This window comes from Pelophylax lessonae (genome assembly GCF_965119305.1).
Source record: "Pelophylax lessonae genome assembly, chromosome: 3".
NCBI classification, from domain to species: Eukaryota; Metazoa; Chordata; class Amphibia; order Anura; family Ranidae; genus Pelophylax; species Pelophylax lessonae.
In genome coordinates, this window is record NC_138770.1 from 574756968 (window position 1) to 574779344 (window position 22377).

Genomic DNA, 22377 nt, shown 5'->3' on the forward strand with positions numbered 1-22377 from the left:
TGGAATCCTTTCTGCCGCGATCCTGCACAGGAGTCATGGCAGGAGTTCGAGAGTACTGAAACGAATCAGCTGCCCACCTTAGAATGCCGGCTACTTACCAAGCTGCCAGGACACTTCTTGTGCCCCCCTTGGTGATTGACAGGCCACGGCCGTGGCCTTGTCCGAATGAATTCATACAGGACACCCCTGAAGACGAATTGTCCAATGAGCCAGACAAGACTGATCGCTCGGAGTTTGAGTACATTAATCGTCAGTCTGGACTCTGCCAGAGTCCAGACCCCCTGAGCACATCTGTGCTGAGGACGCTTCCCCACCCGGACAGACTGGCAACCTTGGTCACCACCGCCCAGTACAGGGTTAGGACATTCCCTGTCGAATCGCCGGTGGATGAAGCTACCTTTAGAGACCATGGATCCTTGTCCCATTTCACCAGAATCTATTTTGCAGAGATCTTTTGTGGAACTGTGCAAACAGACTGCCTCAAAAAGGTGGACACCATCAGGCCCAGCACCCGCATACAAGCCCGGAGGGATTACCGTCTGCCGAACAACACAAGCTGAAATGTCTGCTGCAATGTCTGTCCAGAGTCAGACCCAGATAGTCCAGTTAGGACAGAACCAAAGCAGACTTCTGAAGGTTCAGAATCCAACCGATCTCCCTCAGAGTTCAGTTCGCAGAGTAATCTCCAGATGTCCATCAGAGCAGTCGGAGACTCCGCTCGCAGAAATACCCCAGTACCGCGATCCCCCGCTGACTCAAACAATGCCAGCACCGAGGCCAACACTTTTGTGAGACCAAAGGTCAACGCCACAGACTGATACTGCTCCTCACCCACAGCAAAACCGAGGAATCGCTGGTGACCAGCACATATTAGAATGCTCAGGTAGGTGTCTGATGTCGATATAGGGAAGAAGAAATCCCCCTGATGTGGAGACACCACTACCATGCAAATGGACTTCCTGCAGAACTTCTGTACCCACACAAAGCAGTTTAGCGCCATGAGGTCCAGAATTGGACGTTCCTTGCCTTCCCCTTGCCTTCCTTCCTGGGAACTGTAAAGAGGTTTGAGTAAAAACCCCTAGAAAGTTCTGAAGTCGGAAACCGGATCACCCCTTAACCACTTTACGACCGCCTACCGCAGATATAATGCGGCAGGCAGCCGCTACTGGGCAAAGTGACGTAGGTCTCATTGCCGCCTGACACCCGCGATCGTTCCCTCCTGAGAGAGAACGGTCAGCTGTTGTAAACACAACTGACCGTTCTTCTCCCTGGCATGAACAAAGAGCCCATGTGATCCTCCTATATAGGATCACATGTCTCTATGGTAATTTCAGAAGGCCCCCCCCCCCCCCCCGGCTCACATTTAACCCCTTGATCACCAATGTTAACCCCTTACCTGCCAGTGTCATTATTACAGTAACCGTGCATATTTTTAGCAGTGATTACTGTTCTAATGTCAGTGGTCCCCCCAAAAGTGTCAAAAATATCAGGGGTCCGATCTGTCCGCCGCAATGTTGCAGTGCCGCAAAAAGAAAAAATTGCAGATTGCAGCCATTACTAGTAAAATAAATAAATAAAAAAACAATAAAAATGACAAATCTTTCCCGTAGTTTGTAGATGCGATAACTTTTGTGCAAACAAATCAAAATATGCTTATTGTGATTTTCTTACCAAAAAATATGTAGCAGAAAACAAATTGGCCTTAAATGTTAAAAAATTTTGATTTTAACATTTTTTTTTTTGAGAATGTCATATAGCAGAATGTGAAAAATAGTTTTTTTTTTTTTTAGAAATTGTTGCCCTTTTTTGGTTTATAGAGCAAAAAAAAAAAAATCACACAGGTGATCAAATACCACCAAAAGAAAACTCTATTTGTGGGAAAAAGAGGACATCGATTTTATTTGGGTACAGCGTCGCACGACCGCGCAATTGTCTGTTAAAGTAACAGTGCCGAATCACAAAATAGGGCCTGGTCATTAAGGGGGCAAATCCTTCCGGTCTTAAAGTGGTTAAAGTAACAAGTCTTGCACTGCCCCAAAGAGACCCTGTAAGCGAACTGGGGACAAATGCAGGATGGAAGGGAAGAACCTTTTCGGAGGATAAGACCAAACTCGATCTTGTAGCCTGACCGAATAATTTTGTGGACCCATGCGTCCTTGTACCCTGGAGGTCCATGAATCCAGAAACAGCGAAAACATCCCCCCACCCCAGACAGGTGAGGGCACGCCTTCATGTAGAGGCAACCTTGTCCGCAGGTCTGGAAGAGCGCGTTTATTGCTTCCCAGACCAGGTCCTCTTGGAACCTCTAGTAGAGGCCCTGACTTTTGATCCCTTGTCTTGAGACCCTGAGGGACGAAAAAAACCTCATGAGCTGAGGAGAATGGCCGACGTCTATGACGGGGCTCCTTGCCCTTGGTAGCCGGCAGTAGAAGGGTACTCTTTCCCCCTGTGAGACCCTTAACGATGTCATCCAGCTCCAAACAAGCGATCCCCTACAAGGGGAAGATCAGATAAGGCCTTCTTAGAAGTCTGGGCCGCAGACCAGCATTTCAGCCAGATATTACGCCGAAGGACCACCACTGATATAGACAGCCTAGAAATCAAAGGAGCCGCATTCAAAGAAGCATCACAGATAAACTGTAGCCCCTGGATCAACCGCCAGCTCCGCAAGAAAGGGGGAAGTGGTTTCCCCTCCAGGTCCCAGCGTAAACGTTTAGTCCATTCGGTCAGAGTTTGCAACACCAGGGAAATAGTAAATACTGGCCTAAGCGCCGAACAAGCCACAGCGAACATATGGCGGGCCAGAGCCTACGCCCTTCTATCAGCTGTATTTGTAAAGGCCGGGGACTCCTCAACCGGAATATAGTTAGCTTTATTCAACCTGGAAACCGACAAGTCTGCTACAGGTTGGACCGTCCACCTTTTAAGCATTCAATCCTCAGAAGGATACTGCAAGGCAAAAACGCTTCGAAACCACTGCGTTTTGGACAACTCTACTGTTTTGTGACAATGTTGTCAAAGTAAGCGGAAAGGGGAACACCCTCACCACTTTGGAGGGCTTGTGGGTGCCAAAAGGGACCGGCGCCTCCGACGCAGCATCAGTCGTAACCTATATTTTTAAAATTTCACGCACTGACACAAACCGAGCATCCACCAGTGCCTTTTCATGCGTGGCTAGAGGAGCAGAGGAACCATCCTTGTTATCCGAGCTCTCAGGGTGCATGGACACAGACCAAGCAGGGTGACTCACGACTGCTGCGACCAAAACAATTTCAGGATCTGATGTAACAATCAGGGGAGGGCCGCCGACTGCGATCCCACAAAGGGGACGCCAACTGAGGGCCCACCAATGGACCACTTACTGGGCCCGCAAAAAGGGGACAAGGGGGTCGCCCTCCGAGCCCCTCAGAGGCCTGAAAAATAGGAAACAGATGGTCCCACAGCGCTAAAAAGAGGCAGGTGTTCCACACAATGGTGGCAAGGCTGTCATCAAAAAGTGAACCGCCCCCACAGCATCACCCCTTCCAAGGGACGCGCCAAGCTGACGCTGTGTAAATTTTTGCGGAGGCCCAGCCGCAAGTGCACGGATCCCAGTCCAGTAGATGCCCAAAGGAAGAGTGGGAGCTTTAGCCACACTCCCTGGGGTTGCCCCCTAATGGAGGCGCCTTACTCGGCCGCATGTCTTGTAGGCTGCAAGGCACGGCCTAAATTTTTGTGGGCGCCCAGCAACTCAGGCCTGGGCCAGGTCGTATTCGCCCTTGCGAGACGTTTAACTCACAGGCCAGCCCCCGTCCAGTGGGAGCTATGTCCCGTCCGACCTAGCGCGGAGCCGAGGCCCGCACACACTCACTGGCCAGACTGGGGGGGGCCCTCTGGATCAAGACAGTCGTCCAGTCCGGCAACTGATTGTAGAGTCTCACAGGAACAAAACAACAAAGATAGGGAAAATTAAATTTAAAAAGAAAGATCCTAGCAAGGAACTAGATCCTTCTGACTAGGCAGAAAAAAAACTGACTGCGATCCTGCAAGGGGGACACCCTCCGAGCCCCTCCATAGAGGCCCGGACAAGAGGAAATAGTCCGCTTAAAAAGGTGGCCGTCCACCGTGACGCGGACAGACAAGCAGGGTATCCGGATGGTCCCTCAGCGCTAAAAGGGATAGGTGCCCCCCACAATAATGGTGGCATGGTTGCGATTAAAAATTATATCGCACCCATAGTGCCCTCCTGACTAGGCAGAAAAAAACTGAGTGCCTATAGCTGAGAGTGGGTATGTATACTCCCTGCGACTGCCCATAGACGTAGTCAAGCTTTTTCTTGCCTAGTGTCCTACTCCTGTAGGGGGCTGTATAACCCAATGGTTAAGAATAATCAGGAGCTGTGTCCGTCAATGAACGAAAGAGAAATAACCATTATAACCACGACTGCTGGTGGTGAAATAATTTCAAGAAAGCACACTGGATTGATTGAGTCTTTGGTAAATAAGGACATTTGTTTAAAGAAACCACAGTTTGACTTCAGGAGACTTTGTTTGCATTGATTAAAATACTGTATTGCATGTTTTTTTTAAAGGAGTTGAGTTTTCACATGCATTTTAGTTATAAGGAAAATAAGCGCTGCACTTTTTATGATAAAATTTGAATCACAATTTATGAGAATGTGGATAGGTGCCAGCAGCTGTAATCTTTACTATAGCTAGGTTTTATAGCAGCTCCCAAGTTTTTTTTGCACATCTTATCGGTCTTTTTTGAAATGTCTGGCAGCATGAAGTTCAAATATGAATAACCTTATTTTAAAAGATTTTTCCGTTTAATTTATAGGTATATCATATAAAGTCTATTTCTCTGAACCTCCAGAATTTGATGCACTCCACAGTAAGGCACCTTCTCTGTTCTTTGGTATCATATATACCGATTACTTGCTTCTCTTGGTGCTCTCAACAAACTTTTTCTAACTTGGATAAAATAACGAAAGCGCACCCTTTGTTCTGCTCTAGCAAACCCCTCTATCCCATGAGGCTTGAAAGGTGCAGCCTCAAGGTTTTTATTCCTCTAGGACTAGGAAAGCTGAGAGAATACCTAGTAGTAAACTACATCTTCCAGCATTCCTCACCATTCCGAAGTGGCTATAGAGAGATTTCAGTGCTGATTTTTACCAACTGTCTGTAAATTAACAGACAGTTGGCAGACTTACATGTGTTGTGCTCTTCTATATATACATACCTTGCTGGATTCAACCATTGTGGGCAAGAGGCACATGTTAAGCTCTGGGCGAGGGGGGCGAATATTGCTTTTTCCTCCGATGAGTTTCATGTTTTCACGGCATGGAAAGTATGGACCAAGAGACACTGGAAGTAAAAAAAAAAAAAAAGCAATTTAAAAAAAGGAGGTAACAAACCTGGGCAATTCAATGTAGACATATGGAAAGCAAAGGCTATTGGTACGCATTTCAAAACAGATTAATTCCGTAAATTCCCCTACCATCACCTGAACCTGCCTGCTGGTAAGTATGCCCATAATATTAAAAAACAAAAGGTTAAGGATGTGGGACCATTCTTTATTTCTACAGAAAGAGATGGACATATGCAGATAACTTGATAAACCTAGGACAGGGGTGCCCAACATTTGAAGAGTGGTTTGGTAACCGGTTAGGGGCCACAAGGAACTATGGGGTTTTACCGTCCCCGAAAACAACAAAATGAGCGCTTACTGTCCTGAGCCCCCTAAAAGGCTGCTTTCACATGTATGCACTGTGCTTTACATGCAATGTGGATGCAGCCCAGTGCTCCTGCTGCTTTTCTGTGCTTTGCATAGACTTTGATTACATCTTGCGGGTGCGGTACACTTTCTGAAAGCACACCATAACTCCTGCATTCAGGAGTTTTTTTTTGCACTTTCAGAAAGTGCACCAAACCTGCAGGATATTATAAAAGTCTATGGCTCAGTGCAGCTACCCGCAGGGGCAGGATGGGGAAGAAAGTGCCCAGTATTAAAGATTTTTTTTTTAATCACAGTGGATCTTTGTCTGGAAGAATACTTTGCAGTGAGGTTGAAAAATGCTAATCCTAGGAGGAATAAAATGTTCTTAACCACTTAAAGATCAAGCATTTTCTGAAACTTTTTGTTTAAAGGTTAAATTTAGTATTTTAATCTAGAAAATTATTTTGAACCCCCAAACAAAAAAAAAAAGAATAAAATGGTGATTGTTGCAATATTTTAAGTCACACAGTATTTGCGTAGCAGTCTTTCAAATGCAATGTTTTTGAAACAAATACACTCTAACCACCTCCTTCCAAGCCTATTCTAACACTTCACTGATACATGTAAAAATCTATTTTTTTTTTTTACTAGAAAATTATTTAGAACCCCCAAACATTATATATATATATATATATATATATTTTTTTTTTTTTTGCAGAGACCCTATTGAATAAAATGGTGTGTGTGGCGCAAAAAAAAAAACATTCATGAATAACCCCCCCCCCCCCAAAAAAAATAAAATAAATAAAACCAGTAAAGTTAGCCCAATTTTTCTGTATATTGTGAAAGATGATGTTACACAGAATAAATAAATGCCTAGCATGTTACGCTTTAAAATTGCGTCTGCCACAGGCGAAGTTTTAATGCCTTTACAGGTTACAAGTTTAGAGTGGTGCAGGAGCTCTGGTGCTAGAATTATTGCTCACACTCTGACATTCGCGACAATACCTCACATGTGTGGTGCGATCACCGTTTACATATGCGTGTGGGAGTAGCGTATGCGTACGCATTTGCGCGTAAGCACGGTAGGACAGGAGCGCTTTAATTTTTTTCTTACTCTTTTTTAAATACAAACATAATTGCTATCACAAAGGATGAACAACATCCCTTGTGATATCATGGGCCGTGACCGATCCTCTTTATGGAGAGATTTGGGATCTATTAGACTCCAAATCTCTCCTCTAGCCCCCCTAAGCAGCTGATCAGCCCGAGAATGGTCCGATAGGCTGCTTATCTGGCCGCTGGTGGCCAGGTAAACAAAGGGGCAGAACCAGAAGTGACGAATACATCTCTCCCAGATTCCAGGGTTACAGAGAGAGGGAAATTATGTCAGTTCCTCTCTGCACCAGGCTCCTGGCCTCTGCAATGGGACAGGACGCCACTAATTAGCCACTCAGGTCACTTCTGCCTTGAAGAGAATCGCCAGCTGCAAACAATGATACCGGGATGATGCCTGTAGGTGCAGGCATCATCCCAGTATAACGACTGCAACCCAAGGTCAGGACATATGGGTACATCCTTGGGTGGGAAGTGGTAAATAGATTTTAATGCGAAAAAAAAAAAAACACCATAGATGATGACATTTTTGTGTAAAATATAAAAGATGTTACACGTAAAACTATTCCTAACTATTCCTAACATGTCATGTTTTAAAAATGTGCACTCTAGTGGAATGGCGACAAACCACGGTACCTAAAAATCTCCAAAGGCGACACTTGCAAATTTTTTTACAGGTTACCTGTTTGGAGTTAGAGGAGGTCTTGCACTAGAATTATTTCTCTCACTTTAACGATTACGGTGATATCTCACATTAGTGGTTTGAACACCGTTTACATATGTGGGCGCGACCTACGAATGTGTTCGCTTCTGTGTGCGAGCTCGGAGGGATGGAGCACTTTAAATTTTTTTTTGCTCTCTTAAGTGTTACAGAGGAGGTCTTGCAAACATTAGCACGAGAGCAATAATATTAGCGCAAGGATACCTCACGTTTGGTTTGAACACCGTTTATATATGCTTGTGCGACTTCGTTTACATATGCTTGTATGCGTTCACTTTTATGCACGATCATGGAGTGATGGGGCGCTTTAAATTTTTTTTTTCCTTATTTTACTTTTTATTTTAACACTGTACTTCTTTTTACTTTTGTTCACTTTTGTTCCTATTACAAGGAATATAAACATCCCATGTAATAGAAATAAGGATGACCAGTCCTCTTTATTGAGAAATCTGGGGTCCAAAAGACCCCAAAACTCACACTTACCTTTAAAAGCCAAGGATAATTTATTTTAAAACTTTTGCTTAACCACTTGCCGACCACCTAACTGTAAATATACTATGCCAAAACCCCAGTATCTGGTTATTTTAAATAATAATAATCTGGTTATTTTAAAAAATTATTTTTATAAATGTGACTAAAACACTACAGTATAAAAGCTAAAGATAGATTTAAAATGACATATACTTGGGTAAATATCTTGCTCTAGAGATAGGTTAGTATAATACGCCAGTTTTTTTTGATATTGATACAATGTAAAGTGAGTGTATAGGTGATGGATTGGTCAGGGATATTATATACTATATGTAAAATAGATGTAAGTGTATATATGGTATATATATATATATATATATATATATATATATATATATATATATATATATATACTAAAAACACTCATGTTACAAAAGACATTTCAAATGAAAGGATCCATGGGCATAACATCCCTGTGTCATTAATAGTTGTGGATAAAGCAGTTCAGATCAATGTCTAGGTCAGGCCTATTGGATGTAAAGTGTTAAGTTGGTAAATCCAATAAGTTTCATCTTTTCGACACTTCCTTTTTCATGTCGCATCCCCTCCAGTGGGGATTAATTCTATAGATACCCAAAAACCTCAGTTTAGATGGGTCCCTGTTGTGCTTCTCTCTAAAGTATCTAGATACACTATAATTTTTGAATCCGGTTTTTATTTTGTAGATGTGTTCATTGATTCTCTTGTATAGACACCTGGTGGTTCTCCCTACGTATTTTAGTCCACATGAGCACATTAGCAGACACGTTACGAATTTAGTTCCACATGTGATAAAATCTCTTATCTTATGCTCTTTACCATCTGTGCCTCTAAATGAGGTGTTTTTTCTTGTCTGTTTTTTGAGTGACTTTACAGCCTTGACATTTTCCACATTTAACAAAACCATCTCTATGAAGAAAGGTTCTTTGTTTGGGAGGGTTATGGACATTTTTAGCTATCTTATTCCTTAGTCCTGGCGCTTTTCTGTAGATGAAGGTAGGTCTATCCAGTAATAGATTTCTTAGGGTATGATTCCTTAGGAGAATGGGCCAATACTTAAAACTAGTAAATCTAAGAGAGGAGAACTAGCATTCATTACGGGCTACAATATCAACTATAGAAGTGTAGAAAAAAGTATTATCTTTCAGAAATATTTCTCTATCCATATGGCCTATTTTGTCTTTGTTTTAATTAATTTGTTTTTCTTGTATCCTTTTTCAGACAATATTTTAATTAGTACATCAGTTTGTGTCTGGTAATCTTTATCATTGCAGTTTCTTCTTATTCTGGTAAACTGTCCCTTAGTGATAGCTTTCGTCCATGTTGGGTGGTGACCGCTCCTGGTAGTATTGTAGCCATTGCTGTCAACTGTTTTGAAGAAAGTTCTGGTCTTTAGCAGGTTAGATTGCTTGACGATTTCTAGGTCCAGGAATTGTATGGTATCAGTGCTCCAACTGCCTGTGAGTTTTATATTGTAGATGTTTTAATTTAAATAATGTAGGAAGGTCACCAGGTCTCTCTCTCGTTGGAATCCCAAATGATCATTACATCATCTATATAGTGTCTATAGTATTTAATTTGGGGGATATGGGGCCTATGGATTTGTTCTGTTTCCCATTCCTGTAAGAAGATATTGGCCCCATTGGGTGCATACTTTGCCCCCATAGCTACTCCTTTCACATGATTGTAGAACATCTTGTTATGCCAAAAGAAATTGTTACCCATTGCCATCTCAAGGCCTTCTAGTATGAAGTCTCTTTGGATGGAGGGTAAATTAGTTTTTTCTTCCAATGCCCATTTGACAGCTTTTAGTGCGTCTGTTTTAGGTTAGTATATAGTGACTCTACATCTGCTGTAACTTGAAGTGTATTTTCTCCTATTCCAACATTCTTTATTGATTTTATGACATCTTTGGTGTCCTTCAAAAACAAACAAATTACCTCCACTTGCTAGTGGTTGTTGGTAGAAGTCCAAATATTCCCCTACCCTAGAAAACAAGGAATTTATGCCACTGACAATTGGTCTACCGGATGGTTGTCTGAGGTCTTTGTGTATCTTTGGCACTTGATATATAACTCTAATTTTAGGGGCTCTAATCAGATATTTTGCTTCTTTTTTTATCTAAGATTCCAGTGTCTGTGCCCTTTTTGATACATTTTTTTAGGTTTCTTTTTAGTTTCTTTGTGGGATCTCCGTTTATTTTTTGTATGTAGTAGTGTAATTTACAATTCTGTCTAGTTCCCTGTCAGTCTTCTTTTTTGAGTATCACCAAAACCCCCCCCCCCCCTTTTATCGGCTGACCTGATGACCATCTCTTTTCGTTTTTTCTAATTCTTTTATCGCATTCCATATTTTGATTGTAGTCCTATTTTTTTTGTACTTGTAGCTCTTTTACCTTTTTTTGTACCATATTTTTTAAAAACTTCTATGTGTTGATGGTTAGTTGATTTTGGGTTAAATACTGATTTATTTTTTAATCCGCTTTGTAAAAATTCGGCATGTATTTGATTCATGGATTGATGTGGTTTTTCTGCAAAATGTCTTTTGATGTGAAGCTTTCTTGCAAATTTTTCTACGTCGAAAAATGTCTCAAATTTATCCAAAAATTTGGTTGGAGCATATTTTAATCCTTTTTGTAAAACATTCACCTCAGATTCCGAAAGTGGTATCCTCAAACAAGTTAAAAATTCCTGTGTCTATCCTTCCCTCTTTCTTTTTCGTCCTGCCTCCTCTGCATCCTCTTTTTCTTCTCTTTTGCATCTGTTTTCTGTATAATATGGGGATCTGTTCTCTGTGTGATGGGAAGGCCTGTATGTATCTTTCCATCCCCTCCATTCCCCCTGGTAGTTTGTGTATTGGTGCCTTTCCCCTTGGTAGTGAGAAGGGCAATAGGGTCTGGGGTTCCTGTATCCTTGGTAGTTTCCTTGTCCTCTTCCTTTGAAGTTACCGTGATGTGGAGGATAGGGGGAACCCTTATGGTTATCATATTGGTACAGGGGATAGTTCTGGGTGTGGTGGTTATTACCTCTATAACCACCTCTGGAGTCATACTGTTGTGCTCTATTCTCTCCGTATGGTGATTTTTCTCTGATGGGCGAGATGGGGATGTGACTTTTCACTCAAAAGTGGCAAAAATAGGTAATAGAGGTGCATATTGGAACGCACGCTACAAGCAGAGCGGCGGTTCCCGGACATCTGTCATTTTTTTTTTTTTTTAATCCAAAAGGTGTTTATTAATAACAACAGAAAGGGAAAAAAACTAAGAAGGGAAGGGAACAGGTGGAAACATACACAGCAATGACAGTCGGGTACATACATTCATGTTGAAAAACACCGCACCCTTGCAGGGGTCACATCTCTTGGTGAGAAGAAACCGCATAGAGCAATACAAAAACAGCAATAATCACAGTGGTATTAAGATAATAGAGAAGACCGAACCCCTATAAGCCGATATAAACATAAACCAAAGCAGCAACGTATCAGGATAAACAGGGTTCGGCATAAGTGCAGGAAGAAACCTCCCCACATCAGCAGTGTAAAAAGTGACACCCCCCGAGAGCACTATACCTATGTAGCCATCATACCCATGTCAGAATCCAAGGGATAGAGAGATACCGGGAACAGGTCTCCACCACAGCAAAGGAACGGAGGAGCCCAGTCCCCAGAAGGGTAAAAAGAGGGGGGGGGGGGGGAGAGAGAAAGAATGGGTAGAACAGAGGGAAGGAGAAAAAAGGGGAATACAAAAAGGGAGAAAGAGTAAGAAAGGGAAAATAGAAGTTCAGGTGAGAAAGACCCCATTACAGCCAGTATGTCTACCAACAAACTATGCCTGCAGAATACGATACATAAGCAGCTGTGCAGGCGCTAATCCCGGGCAATCCAACCAATCCTGCCAGATCTTATAAAACTTAGTGACTGCATTATGATGGCGATACGCTAACTGTTCTCTTAGCAGAATATAATTGACTCGTGCCACCCACTGTGCCAATGTAGGAATCGTTGGACTCCTTCAATAGTTAGCAATCAGTTTCCTGGCCAAATATAATAGCCTATGCACCATGATATATGCACCAGGGGTAAACGGCTCCGGATCTAGTATGCCCAACAGACACACCAGAGGGTCAACCGGTATAGGTGCATGGGCAACTTGTGAAATGCATTGTGTGACCTGAGTCCAATACCTAACCAACTTCGGGGAGCGCCAATCCACCCTTATCCTTGGGGTACTGAAGGGTAGACAATTTAATACGGGGCTGCTGCCTCCACCAGACAAGGTCACGAAACTGGGACTCCACCCGCTTAAACCAGGACACTGGGATCCACATTGGAGAATTATGAAAGATATACAATAGCTGGGGGGCCCAAATCATTTTAATTAAATTTACTCTGCCTACCACCGAAAGTGGCAGCTTACAGCAACCCTTCCCTTTAGTACGTTGCTTGTCTAGAAGAGGCAGCAGGTTCAAACGCAGGTACTGTGCTTTTCCACTGCTGGTACCGCATGGTACGGTGTAGGAACGGTTCGGTACGGCGGCGCTTTTCCACTACATGGAAACGAACGGTACGGCTCGCTTAAACAGTACCACCTCCGTTGTGGTTCCAACAGGGCCGTACCAGTACCATATCCCACAATCCTTTGCATGCAGCCTTGACTGTTTGTCACTACTAGCCACTGATTTGTCAGAGAATCATTGTTATCACACCCACTTACTTTAGTACTACTTTAGTGGAAAAGCAAACCATACCAAACCGTACCGAACCGTACCAACACCGTACCATGCGGTACCATGCAGTGGAAAACCAAACCGGGCCAAGCAGGGCCGAGTAGAGCCGAGCTGGTACTTGCAGTGGAAAAGTGCCATTACTAAGTCCACCAACCTATTGTTCCAGTCTAACTACCTCCCCTTCATGGCCAACTTGCAAACTCACTTGCTACAAATCTCGAAAGTAGAACTATCCTGGCTGGGCCTTTTAGAAGCCTTTAAAATGTTGCTCCTACCGAGGCTCCTCTATCTATTCAGAACTCTTCCCATAGTTCTCCCCCCAAGCTATCTAGCGAAATTGCAGGTGATAGTCAATAGGTTCTTATGGAAAAATGCTCCTGATGTGCCTTTAGCAAACTAACTAAACAGAGGGGAGCAGGGGGCTTGGGTCACATGGTAATCAAGGACTACTACTTGGCATCTGTTTTGGCCCATTCAACCTACAAATTCCCTATGGGCTACAATAGAGGCTAACTAGGTGCCTGGTAAAAACCTTAAGGCTTTTCTATTATACCAACAGTTTAAAAAGTGCACCCTGCCTGATCTTCCCCCAACAGTGTTGGCACCCCTTAAAGCACTGCTCATGGTGGAGCTACATCTAATATCCCTATACCGTTAGGGGTCTGCTCACTAGTAGTTCCTAACATTATTCTCGAACCATGGTTAAATAGGGGACTTGAGACTATTCAGTGTATTTGCGTCAGACACAATTAAATCCTTTCAAACTCTTAAAGAAGAATTTAAAGTTTCAACTAGGGAATACTATACATATATACAAATTTCATCTCTAAAGAGACAATGCCCTAAAGCGACTTGCTCTATTCCAAGTAAGGTTGCAAGTTTCTTATGTAACTCTGGGGCGACCGTGAAAGGTATTTCCCTCATCTATGCACAACTGGGAGAAAAATCTGTTTTTATGAAAACCAACGCCCACTCAGCCTGTGAAACTGATTTGAGCCTAACTCCCTCCGAGGATCAATGGCAACAAGCTATAACACCAACAGATGCTTACTCCAAAAATGCTGGTATGTGGCAAAAGATGCACAAAATAACCTATTGATGGTATACAACACCGTTTTATGCATCTAAAATTTATCCCCACGTATCGAATCGGTGTTGGGCGTGGGTGTGGTCAGATCGCACATTGTCCCATCTTCTATGGTCGTGTGAGCATTTAGCCAAATTTTGGCCCTTTGTCTTTCGCACCATCTCAGAAATGGCATTGTTGAACCTGGGAATAGATAGGGTCCCTTAGCCTCTGAAAAATGTAGTAATCAAAATCTTGCTTGCCACAAGACTTACATTGTTGAGAAATTGGAAGTCCACAAAGACTCCTACGAGTAAGGAAGTGTTTGCTCAGGTCCACCAACAGTGCTTATATGAAAACATGATTGCAGTGGCATCTGGTTCTGGGAATCGAGTTTCCGAGAATTGGAAATTGTGGGTAACATGGTATGAAGAATATAGCGACACACTTTAGTGATACTATATAGCTAGTGAAACTATATAGCTAGGTATAAATGTCTAGCGAGATATAGATGATTGATGGCAATTCCAGTTTAAATCAAGAAACAAGTTTACTGAGATGCCAACAGTTATTACAAGATTTCAGGTGCATACAAAACAATACAAACACATCATTATGTTGCAAAATTAACCAATATTCAAACAAATAATACTTCTAGTGCTCAGATTTTCCACATTTTTAAACAAGTAAAATTTTACCATAGTAGCCTTTCCATTACCAAATCTGTAGGTGCAAAACCCAGGGTAGCAAGCCAGTTACCCCATATTTTTTCAAATTGGAAGGGGGAACCCCTATGCTGATAAAATTGGATTTTTGACTTACCGTAAAATCCTTTTCTGTTAAGCTCTTTGACAGACGCAGACTTCTTGATTAATACCAGTAGGGACGTCCCAAAGCAGTGCCACAAATGAGGGGTGGGATAACAGAAATAAAAATCCAATCCAGAAGGCCCAACCAGAGCCAACCAGAAGCGCATCAAGGACTCATCGAACAAAAGGGTGAAACCCAACTGAAAAAAACAAAAACCCCCGAGGTAGACCAACGGTACCCTCAAACAGCGGCCTGCAGAACCTTGCGGCCAAAAGAGGCATCCGCCGATGCCAGCACATCAACTTTATAAAATTTTGTAAAGGTATGAACCGACGACCAGGTAGCCGCCTTGCAAACCTGAAGCACCGACGCCTGATGGCGGAAGGCCCAGGAAGCACTAAGAGCCTGAGTAGAGTGTGCCTTAACAGGGAACGGAGGATTCCGACTCTTAATAGAATAAGCCTGCACCACCGTCTGTCTGATCCATCTGGAGATAGTCACGGCAGACGCAGGCAACCCCTTTCTAGGGCCATCCGTGATCACAAAAAGTGAATCAGCCTTACGAAAAGAGTCAGTAGTAGCCAAGTACACCCTGATCGCTCGAACCACATCCAAGGAGTGTAACGCAAACTCCAGAGGATGACTGGGCTTAGGACACAGGGAAGGTAACACAATATCCTCATTCAAATAAAACTCTGAAACCACCTTAGGAAGGAAGGATGGATTCGGACGAAGAACCACCTTATCCCTATGAACCACCAGATATGGGGAACGACAGGACAATGCGGCCAATTCCGACACCCTGCGTGCAGAAGTGATAGCCACCAAAAAGGCCACCTTCTGGGATAAGGTAAGCAAGGGAATCTCCCTAATATTTTCAAAGGGAGGTTTCTGGAGAACCGACAACACTATGTCGGGACTATTGGGGGTAATTAACTAATAGAATAAAAATGATTTTAAAAGCCATGTATATTCAGTCATATACGATTCTGAACAGGACAGGATCCATCTTGTTCAGGGTGAAAGAAAGTTCATATATGTTCTGTTGCAAAATGTCTCTTACATGTTTACAAAGGGTCTATGGTTTCAACAGAGATCTTTGTATTTCTTTTAAGATCGTAAATAAGATTTACATAGACATCTTTCAGATAAGACATAATGGTAGTGCCAGTCTGTCTAAAAGTATTTAACAATGGACAATACCCCAGTATACTCGACATTTAAAGATGAACTATATAAGTTTTAAAGATACATTATTATGTGTGAGAAGATATTAGCCATAATTATGTCATTATATTATGTAAGGCATATACATATATATTTAGGAATGTTATATTACCTTTTGGGTTTATATTCTTACAGTAGTAATCTTACTTAGAATACATTACTTTTAAGTGTAAGGACATATGTATCTCGTCACTAATTACCTCATTTCAGAGAAGTTTGTGTCCAAGTGTTCAAGGTGTCGTAAATATTACAAACCTAGACTAAATGTCTGACAGCCCATGGCATGGTCAAATAAGTAATGGCTTTTCACTAGCTAGGGGTCAAAGATCATCAGATAAGGATATAGTGGTAATTATGTTAAATACAGAATTTAATAAACGGTACGATACTGCCCTCTATAGACGAAATACCAAATGCAGTTTTGAGATAATTCTGAGATATTCCCATATAGAAATATTATATTGTATTAAAAATAATTATTGAAATGGTTTACCAGATCCAATAATTGCCAGAGAATGATGGAGATACAGATGGACATTTATGTATGTACTGGGAGTATGGACAAAGTTTTATGTTGTGTTTTATGATTACTCTTACATATAGAGAAATCATGATTTAATTTTATCATACCAAGTATTGGGTTAATTATCAAAAGAGGTGTGTCTCTGACCTCACCAGTTTAGGTATAGAATATCCCGACCAATGGGGATAATGTTTCATCCCTCTGGGTTTAACTTATGGTAATTTTAATAGCCCTTTGTTCTTACCATATAAAAGAACACCCCAGATATGAGAGAAACAGATGACATTACACTACTGACAACACACCTTACACTTCCATCACACACGCTACTACGTCCATCTATAGACTCATCCAGACATACTCCATCTTGGTCCATCATTCATCTGAAACTTGAAGGGAAGCCACCATCTTAAGACTGGCATCAATCTTAGGACTCTGGTAACGACCATTTGAAGCTAGCGGCCATCTTAAGTGTGGTAAATATGCCTTGCTGTATTATTTGATTTTATTCAATATTGTTTATTCCTTCCTTATATGTTTTATATTGCATATTTAAGGGTAATATGATTACAATCCCAGCCGTATAAACCATAGTAGATTTTTCTCTAAAAAGCTAAATTTTGTTTTTATACATTTTTATTAATATCAGATTTAGCGCATTATTGCAAATTTAGTCTTCCGTTTTGCATGGATAATTCTCACTCCATTTGCCCTGGAATGACTTTCGGCCGTGTGATTCGCAGACAATTATGGTCTGTTTATATAGAACACCTATGGTTTGTGCTTTACCTGGAGAAATGGTAATCTTGCTTTTACTTTCACTTTGTTTCAGTTTCACTTTCATTATTGAGCTAAACATCACATTGCATTAATTGTTTGAAGTTAGTATTTTATGTAGAGTTGTTTCTTTGTGTCACTTCTTGTTTGATCATATATTGTGATAACATGTCTTGAGAATAAATATTTTATATATATTCCATACTGTAGACTGTACTCACTAAGATTGGTATATGCTTTTAACCACTTAAGCCCCGGAGGATTTGGCTGCTAAAGGACCAGGGGTTTTTTTGCGATTTTTTACTGCGTGACTTTAACGGACAATTGCGCAGTCGTGCGACGCTGTACCTAAACGAATTTGACGTCCTTTTTTTCCCACAAACAGAGCTTTCTTTTGGTGGTATTTGATCACCTGTGCGATTTTTTGATCACGCGCTATAAACAAAAAAAGAGCGTAAATTTTGCAAAAATAACAATATTTTTCACATTTTTTTATATGAAATTCCCCAAAAAAAAAGTAAAAATCAAAATTTTTTAACATTTTTCGGCCAATTTGTTTTATGCTACCTATGTTTGGTAAAAAAAATCGCAAAAAGCGTATTTTGATTGGTTTGCGCAAAAGTTATCGCGTTTACTAACAAAGAGAAAGATTTTTGTCATTTTTGGTGTTTTTTTTTTTAACGCGTAATGGCGGCGATCTGCGATTTTTTTTTCGGTACTGCGACATTGCGGCGGACAGATCGGACCCTTGACTGACATTTTTGACACTTTTGGGGTTACCAGTGACATTACTGCAGTAATCAGTGCTATACATATGCACTGTTACTGCAAAAATGACACTGGCAGGGAAGGGGTTAACTTTATTGGACAGGGAGGGGTTAAGTGTGTCCTAGGGGCGTGCTTTCTACTGTGTAGGGACATTCCTATTGGTGTAAAAGCAAAGATCAACCGTTCTACATAGTAGAACGGTCAGATCTTTACTTTTACACAGGGAGAACTGACAGGCAGCTTGTTTACACAAGCTGCTCTGTCTTTCTCCCTTCACAGGAGCGATCGCAGTGTGACTGGCGGACATCGAGTCCGCCGGTCACACGCACTGACTTGCCTGTGAACGAGCCGCGATAGGCTCGCAAGTCAGTGACAGGCGAGTGACGTACCGATACGTCACTCTGCCTGGCCGGGGCTGACCGCCGCAGTATATAGTCGTGCGGCGGTCGGCAACCGGTTAAAAAGAAATTAATCAATTAAAAAGAATTCACGATATTGATTTGTGGCAATAGGTGAAGACTCTCCTTTCTCATAGATCTTTGCTTATTAACCATAAATAGACACTGTTATATTCAGAGCAGTATAAATTTCTGACATAATGAAGTACGAGCGCGATATTTATTATTAAATATTCTTACAACTAAATTAAGATCCCAGGGCGGCAAGGGCGCGCGCACTGGAGGAGCCAGGTGCCGCACCCCCTGGATGAAATTCCGAACCAAGGAATGAGTCGCCAGTGGCTTCTGGAAGAAGATTGCTAATGCCGAGACCTGACCCTTGATAGTGCTCAAGGCCAGCTTCTGCTCAACCCCCCGTTGCAGAAAGGCCAATATCCGAGCCACCGAGTAAGAACGTGGAGGAAACCCAAGGTATTCACACCACGCGATATAAGACTTCCATGTGCGATGATAGACTTTTCTGGAAGTCGCTTTCCTCGCTTTAATCAGAGTAGGAATAACTGAAGCAGACAAACCCCTGTCCTTCAGCACCTGGCTCTCAAAGCCAGTGATCGTAAAGCAGGATGGACGATTGGTCCCTGAGACAGCGGCTCTTCCCTGAGAAGAAGTCGCCAAGGAGAGTCTGCGACCAGCCTGACCTGAAGAGGCCATTCCCTTTGATCCAAGGTCTGACGGCTGAGAAAGTCCGCCTGCCAATTTTCCATACCCAGAACGTGAAACTACAGACAGAGCCGGAACGAACTGTTCCGCCTAAAACATGCTGGCCACTTTCACGGCCGCTAGAACACTCTTGGTGTCCCCTTGATGGTTGACATAGGCCACGGCCATGGCATTGTCCGACTGAATCCGAACCAAGCAGCCCTGAAGATGCCTGGTCTGGTGAACCAGGCAAAACCTGATCGCTTTCAGTTCCAACACATTTATCAATAACCTGGATTTTTTCGGAGAAAAGGGCTTCCCCTGACTGAGCATCGGAGACCGAGGCCCCCAAACCAGAAACTACCTGGTCCGCTCGATCAGCCGGATCCGATTGTCTAGGAAATCGGAATTCCAGTTCCATTTGGGAAGAATCTCCTTTTGGAGAGTCCGCGTATGACACTGAGCCTGAGGAGACGCCGCACAAAAGAGGAGGTTGTCCAGGTAGCCCAGGACCGATATGCCCCGCTGCTGCAACAAAGCCAGGACTGGGGCCCAAACTTTGGTGAAGAACCGGAAAGCAGAGGCGAGACCAAAGGGTAACGCCACAAACTGATAATGGTCCGCTCCCACCGCAAAGCGCAGATACCGCTGGTGTCCTGCGTAAATGGGAACGTGAAGATAGGCACCCTCTATGGGCTCCATTTACATCCAATGCTGCACTGCCCCCAACAGAGCCATTAGGCGATTCGGGGACAGTCGCATATTGGAAGGGAAGGACCGCACCGGTAGAAACGATCGCAACTCGATATTGTGTTCCGACCATATGACCTCGTGAACCCATTTGTCTTGAATGCTGTAGAGCCACGGGTCCGGGAACCGGCGAAGACACCCCCCCACCCTTGATCTGGGTGGGGGCGCACCTTCAGGCTGAAGCGGTCTTATCCTTAGGTCTGGAAGGACCGGATTTTTGCTTACCAGACCAGGGTCTCTTGAAACCCCCCGGGGGGGCTTTGGAGGACTTTGCCTTATCGCCCACCCCGGAGGAGCGAAAAAATTTCTTGTGAGCTGTAAAGGAAGGTCCCTGTCTACGACGAGGTTCCTTACCTTTATTAGCCTGTGGTAGAAAGGTGCTCTTGCCCCCAGTGAGATCCTTAATAATCTCATCCAAGGTAGCACCAAACAGGCGATCCCCCTGAAAAGGGAGATCAGTCAAGGCTTTTTTGGAAGCCTGATCCGCCGACCAGCACTTTAAACATAGCATCCGCCGAGATTGACACACGTCCCTGCAATGGGGCAGCGTCCAGTGCGGCGTCACAAACAAACTGTAGCCCCTGCACTATTTGCTCCAGCAAATCCGGCAAGGCAGTAGGGAGACTTCTCCCCTCCAGGTCATGGCGTAATAGCTTGGCCCATTCCGTCAATGTCTGTGAAACCAGAGCAATGGTAAACACTGGCCTTAGGGCCGACCCTGCCAGGGAGAATATGGAACGGGACACAGATTCCGCCCTACGGTCAACTGGATCCCGAAAGGACGGGGAATCCTCCACCGGGATAACTGTGGCTTTATTTAGTCTGGAAACCGGCGGATCCACCACAGGTGGCACCGTCCATTTTTTAAGGAGGGACTCTTCAAACGGGTAGCGCCTAGCAATCCGTTTAGGCATCCCAGGGGGTCGTTTTGGATGAGCCCACTCGTCTAATAATATCATCAAAGCATTTAAGAAAGGGAAACACCTTTTCCACCTTGGAGGGCTTGCGAGTGCCAAAGGCAATTTCCGTCTGAACTGCCTCCACTGGTGCAACCTCCAGTTTTAGGGTCTCCCGGACTGACATAATCAGTGCGTCCACCAGTGCCTTGTCCTGCGCTATGGTAGAGGCAGGAAGATCATCCTCACTGTCAGAGGAGCACGGGACATCAACCCTAAAGGAGGAACCCGCAGCAGCAGCGACCGGCTCAGGATCAGAGTCTGAGGTATTGGACGAGACAAGGGTGGGCGGGGGTCGTTTTTTAGCCCCCCCGTCCCTGACATGCCACCTCCACCCGGGACACAAATGACTCCAGGACCGCTGAAAGCGAATCAATGGTGAGTGGAGAGTCGGAGGGCCCTGCGGCCACATCGAGGGGATCAGATGGGGACTCATGTGCAGCAGGGTCCATGGCAACGCCAGGGAAACCTGTCAGCAAATAATGACAAAGGAAAAAGAATCCCCCAGTGCTAAAGCGCCCCCAGTGGTCACGTGCTCGAGACCCCCCCGTAGAGAGAGAGAGAGAGAGAAGAGAGACCCCCAAAAGGCTCACCACTTGATGCACCAGAGTTCAAACCAGGACTGCTCTCAGCGCTGTCTATATGACAGGAAGTCTTTGTGGAGTGATTTTCTCGGGTCTAGGGAGGGGCTCCGCCCCCTTACACGCCCTTGGTAATTACTACAGCTGCTCAGCTCTCAAGCAGGACGAGCTGGGTGTACCAAGATGGCCGCCACCATGCGGAGGACATGCAGGCTACAACAAAATGGCGGCCCCGCACAGCCCGCGGGAAAATGGCGGCCTTGTGCGGTCCGCAGTGTCAACAGGGGACCCCCGAGAGCCTACCCTACGGATCGATCATAGATGGGCCTGAAAACACAGGTATTAACCCCTCCCCCTGATCGTTTTTAGGGTAACACCGGCAGCGCCCCCCCACTGCCTCCATATGTGGCCTGTACCCACTAGTGAGGGGGGCAGATAGGTGGGGGTGCATAATAGGACAGAGGGGAACCCGTAATCATGAGGGTCCGACCATCCCGGGGAGGGGCCCGCGAACATTCTACTCACCATACCGGAACAGGCGGGCACCAACTCCTGACAGAAACCCTCTCCACCGAGGTGGGGGGGGGGGCTGTCGGCCAATACGGACACCGCGACTCAGATTCCGACTGGTCGTAGGCGACCTGGCGAGACGTTTAACTCGCGGGGCCAGTCCCCGTCCAGTGGGACTATGTCGCGGCCGACCCAGCGCGGAGCTAGGGCCTGCACACGCTCGTAGGCCGGCTGGGGTGACCACCGGATCTCAACATCCAGCCCGTCGCCCAGATCCAGCATAATTGCTTGAAGATCTCACAGGAACAAACTGGAGAAAAAAAAGCTAACTAAAAAAGATTCATCTAAAAAAGCTTGCCAGGACCAGAGATCCCAACAACTTAGGTCCTTACTCCTGACTAGGCAGAAAAAAAAACTGACATCCTGTAGCAGGGAGAGAGAGGATATACCCCCTGGGACTGCCCATAAGGTGTGGCCAGAACTTTTTTCCTGCCTAGTGTCCTACTCCTGTAGGGGGCAGTATATCCCTACTGATATTAATCAA

The 22377-nt window shown here is 44.1% G+C and overlaps 1 protein-coding gene across 1 annotated transcript in view; it reads right to left on the reverse strand.

Annotated features, from left to right (window-relative positions):
* USP34 (ubiquitin specific peptidase 34) overlaps nt 1–22377 on the reverse strand; it is a 600284-nt gene that overhangs the window by 33150 nt on the left and 544757 nt on the right. The window contains exon 72 of the mRNA XM_082250967.1: nt 5221–5345. Coding sequence (XP_082107093.1) covers nt 5221–5345 — 125 coding nt within the window. The remainder of the gene's footprint in view (nt 1–5220; nt 5346–22377) is intronic.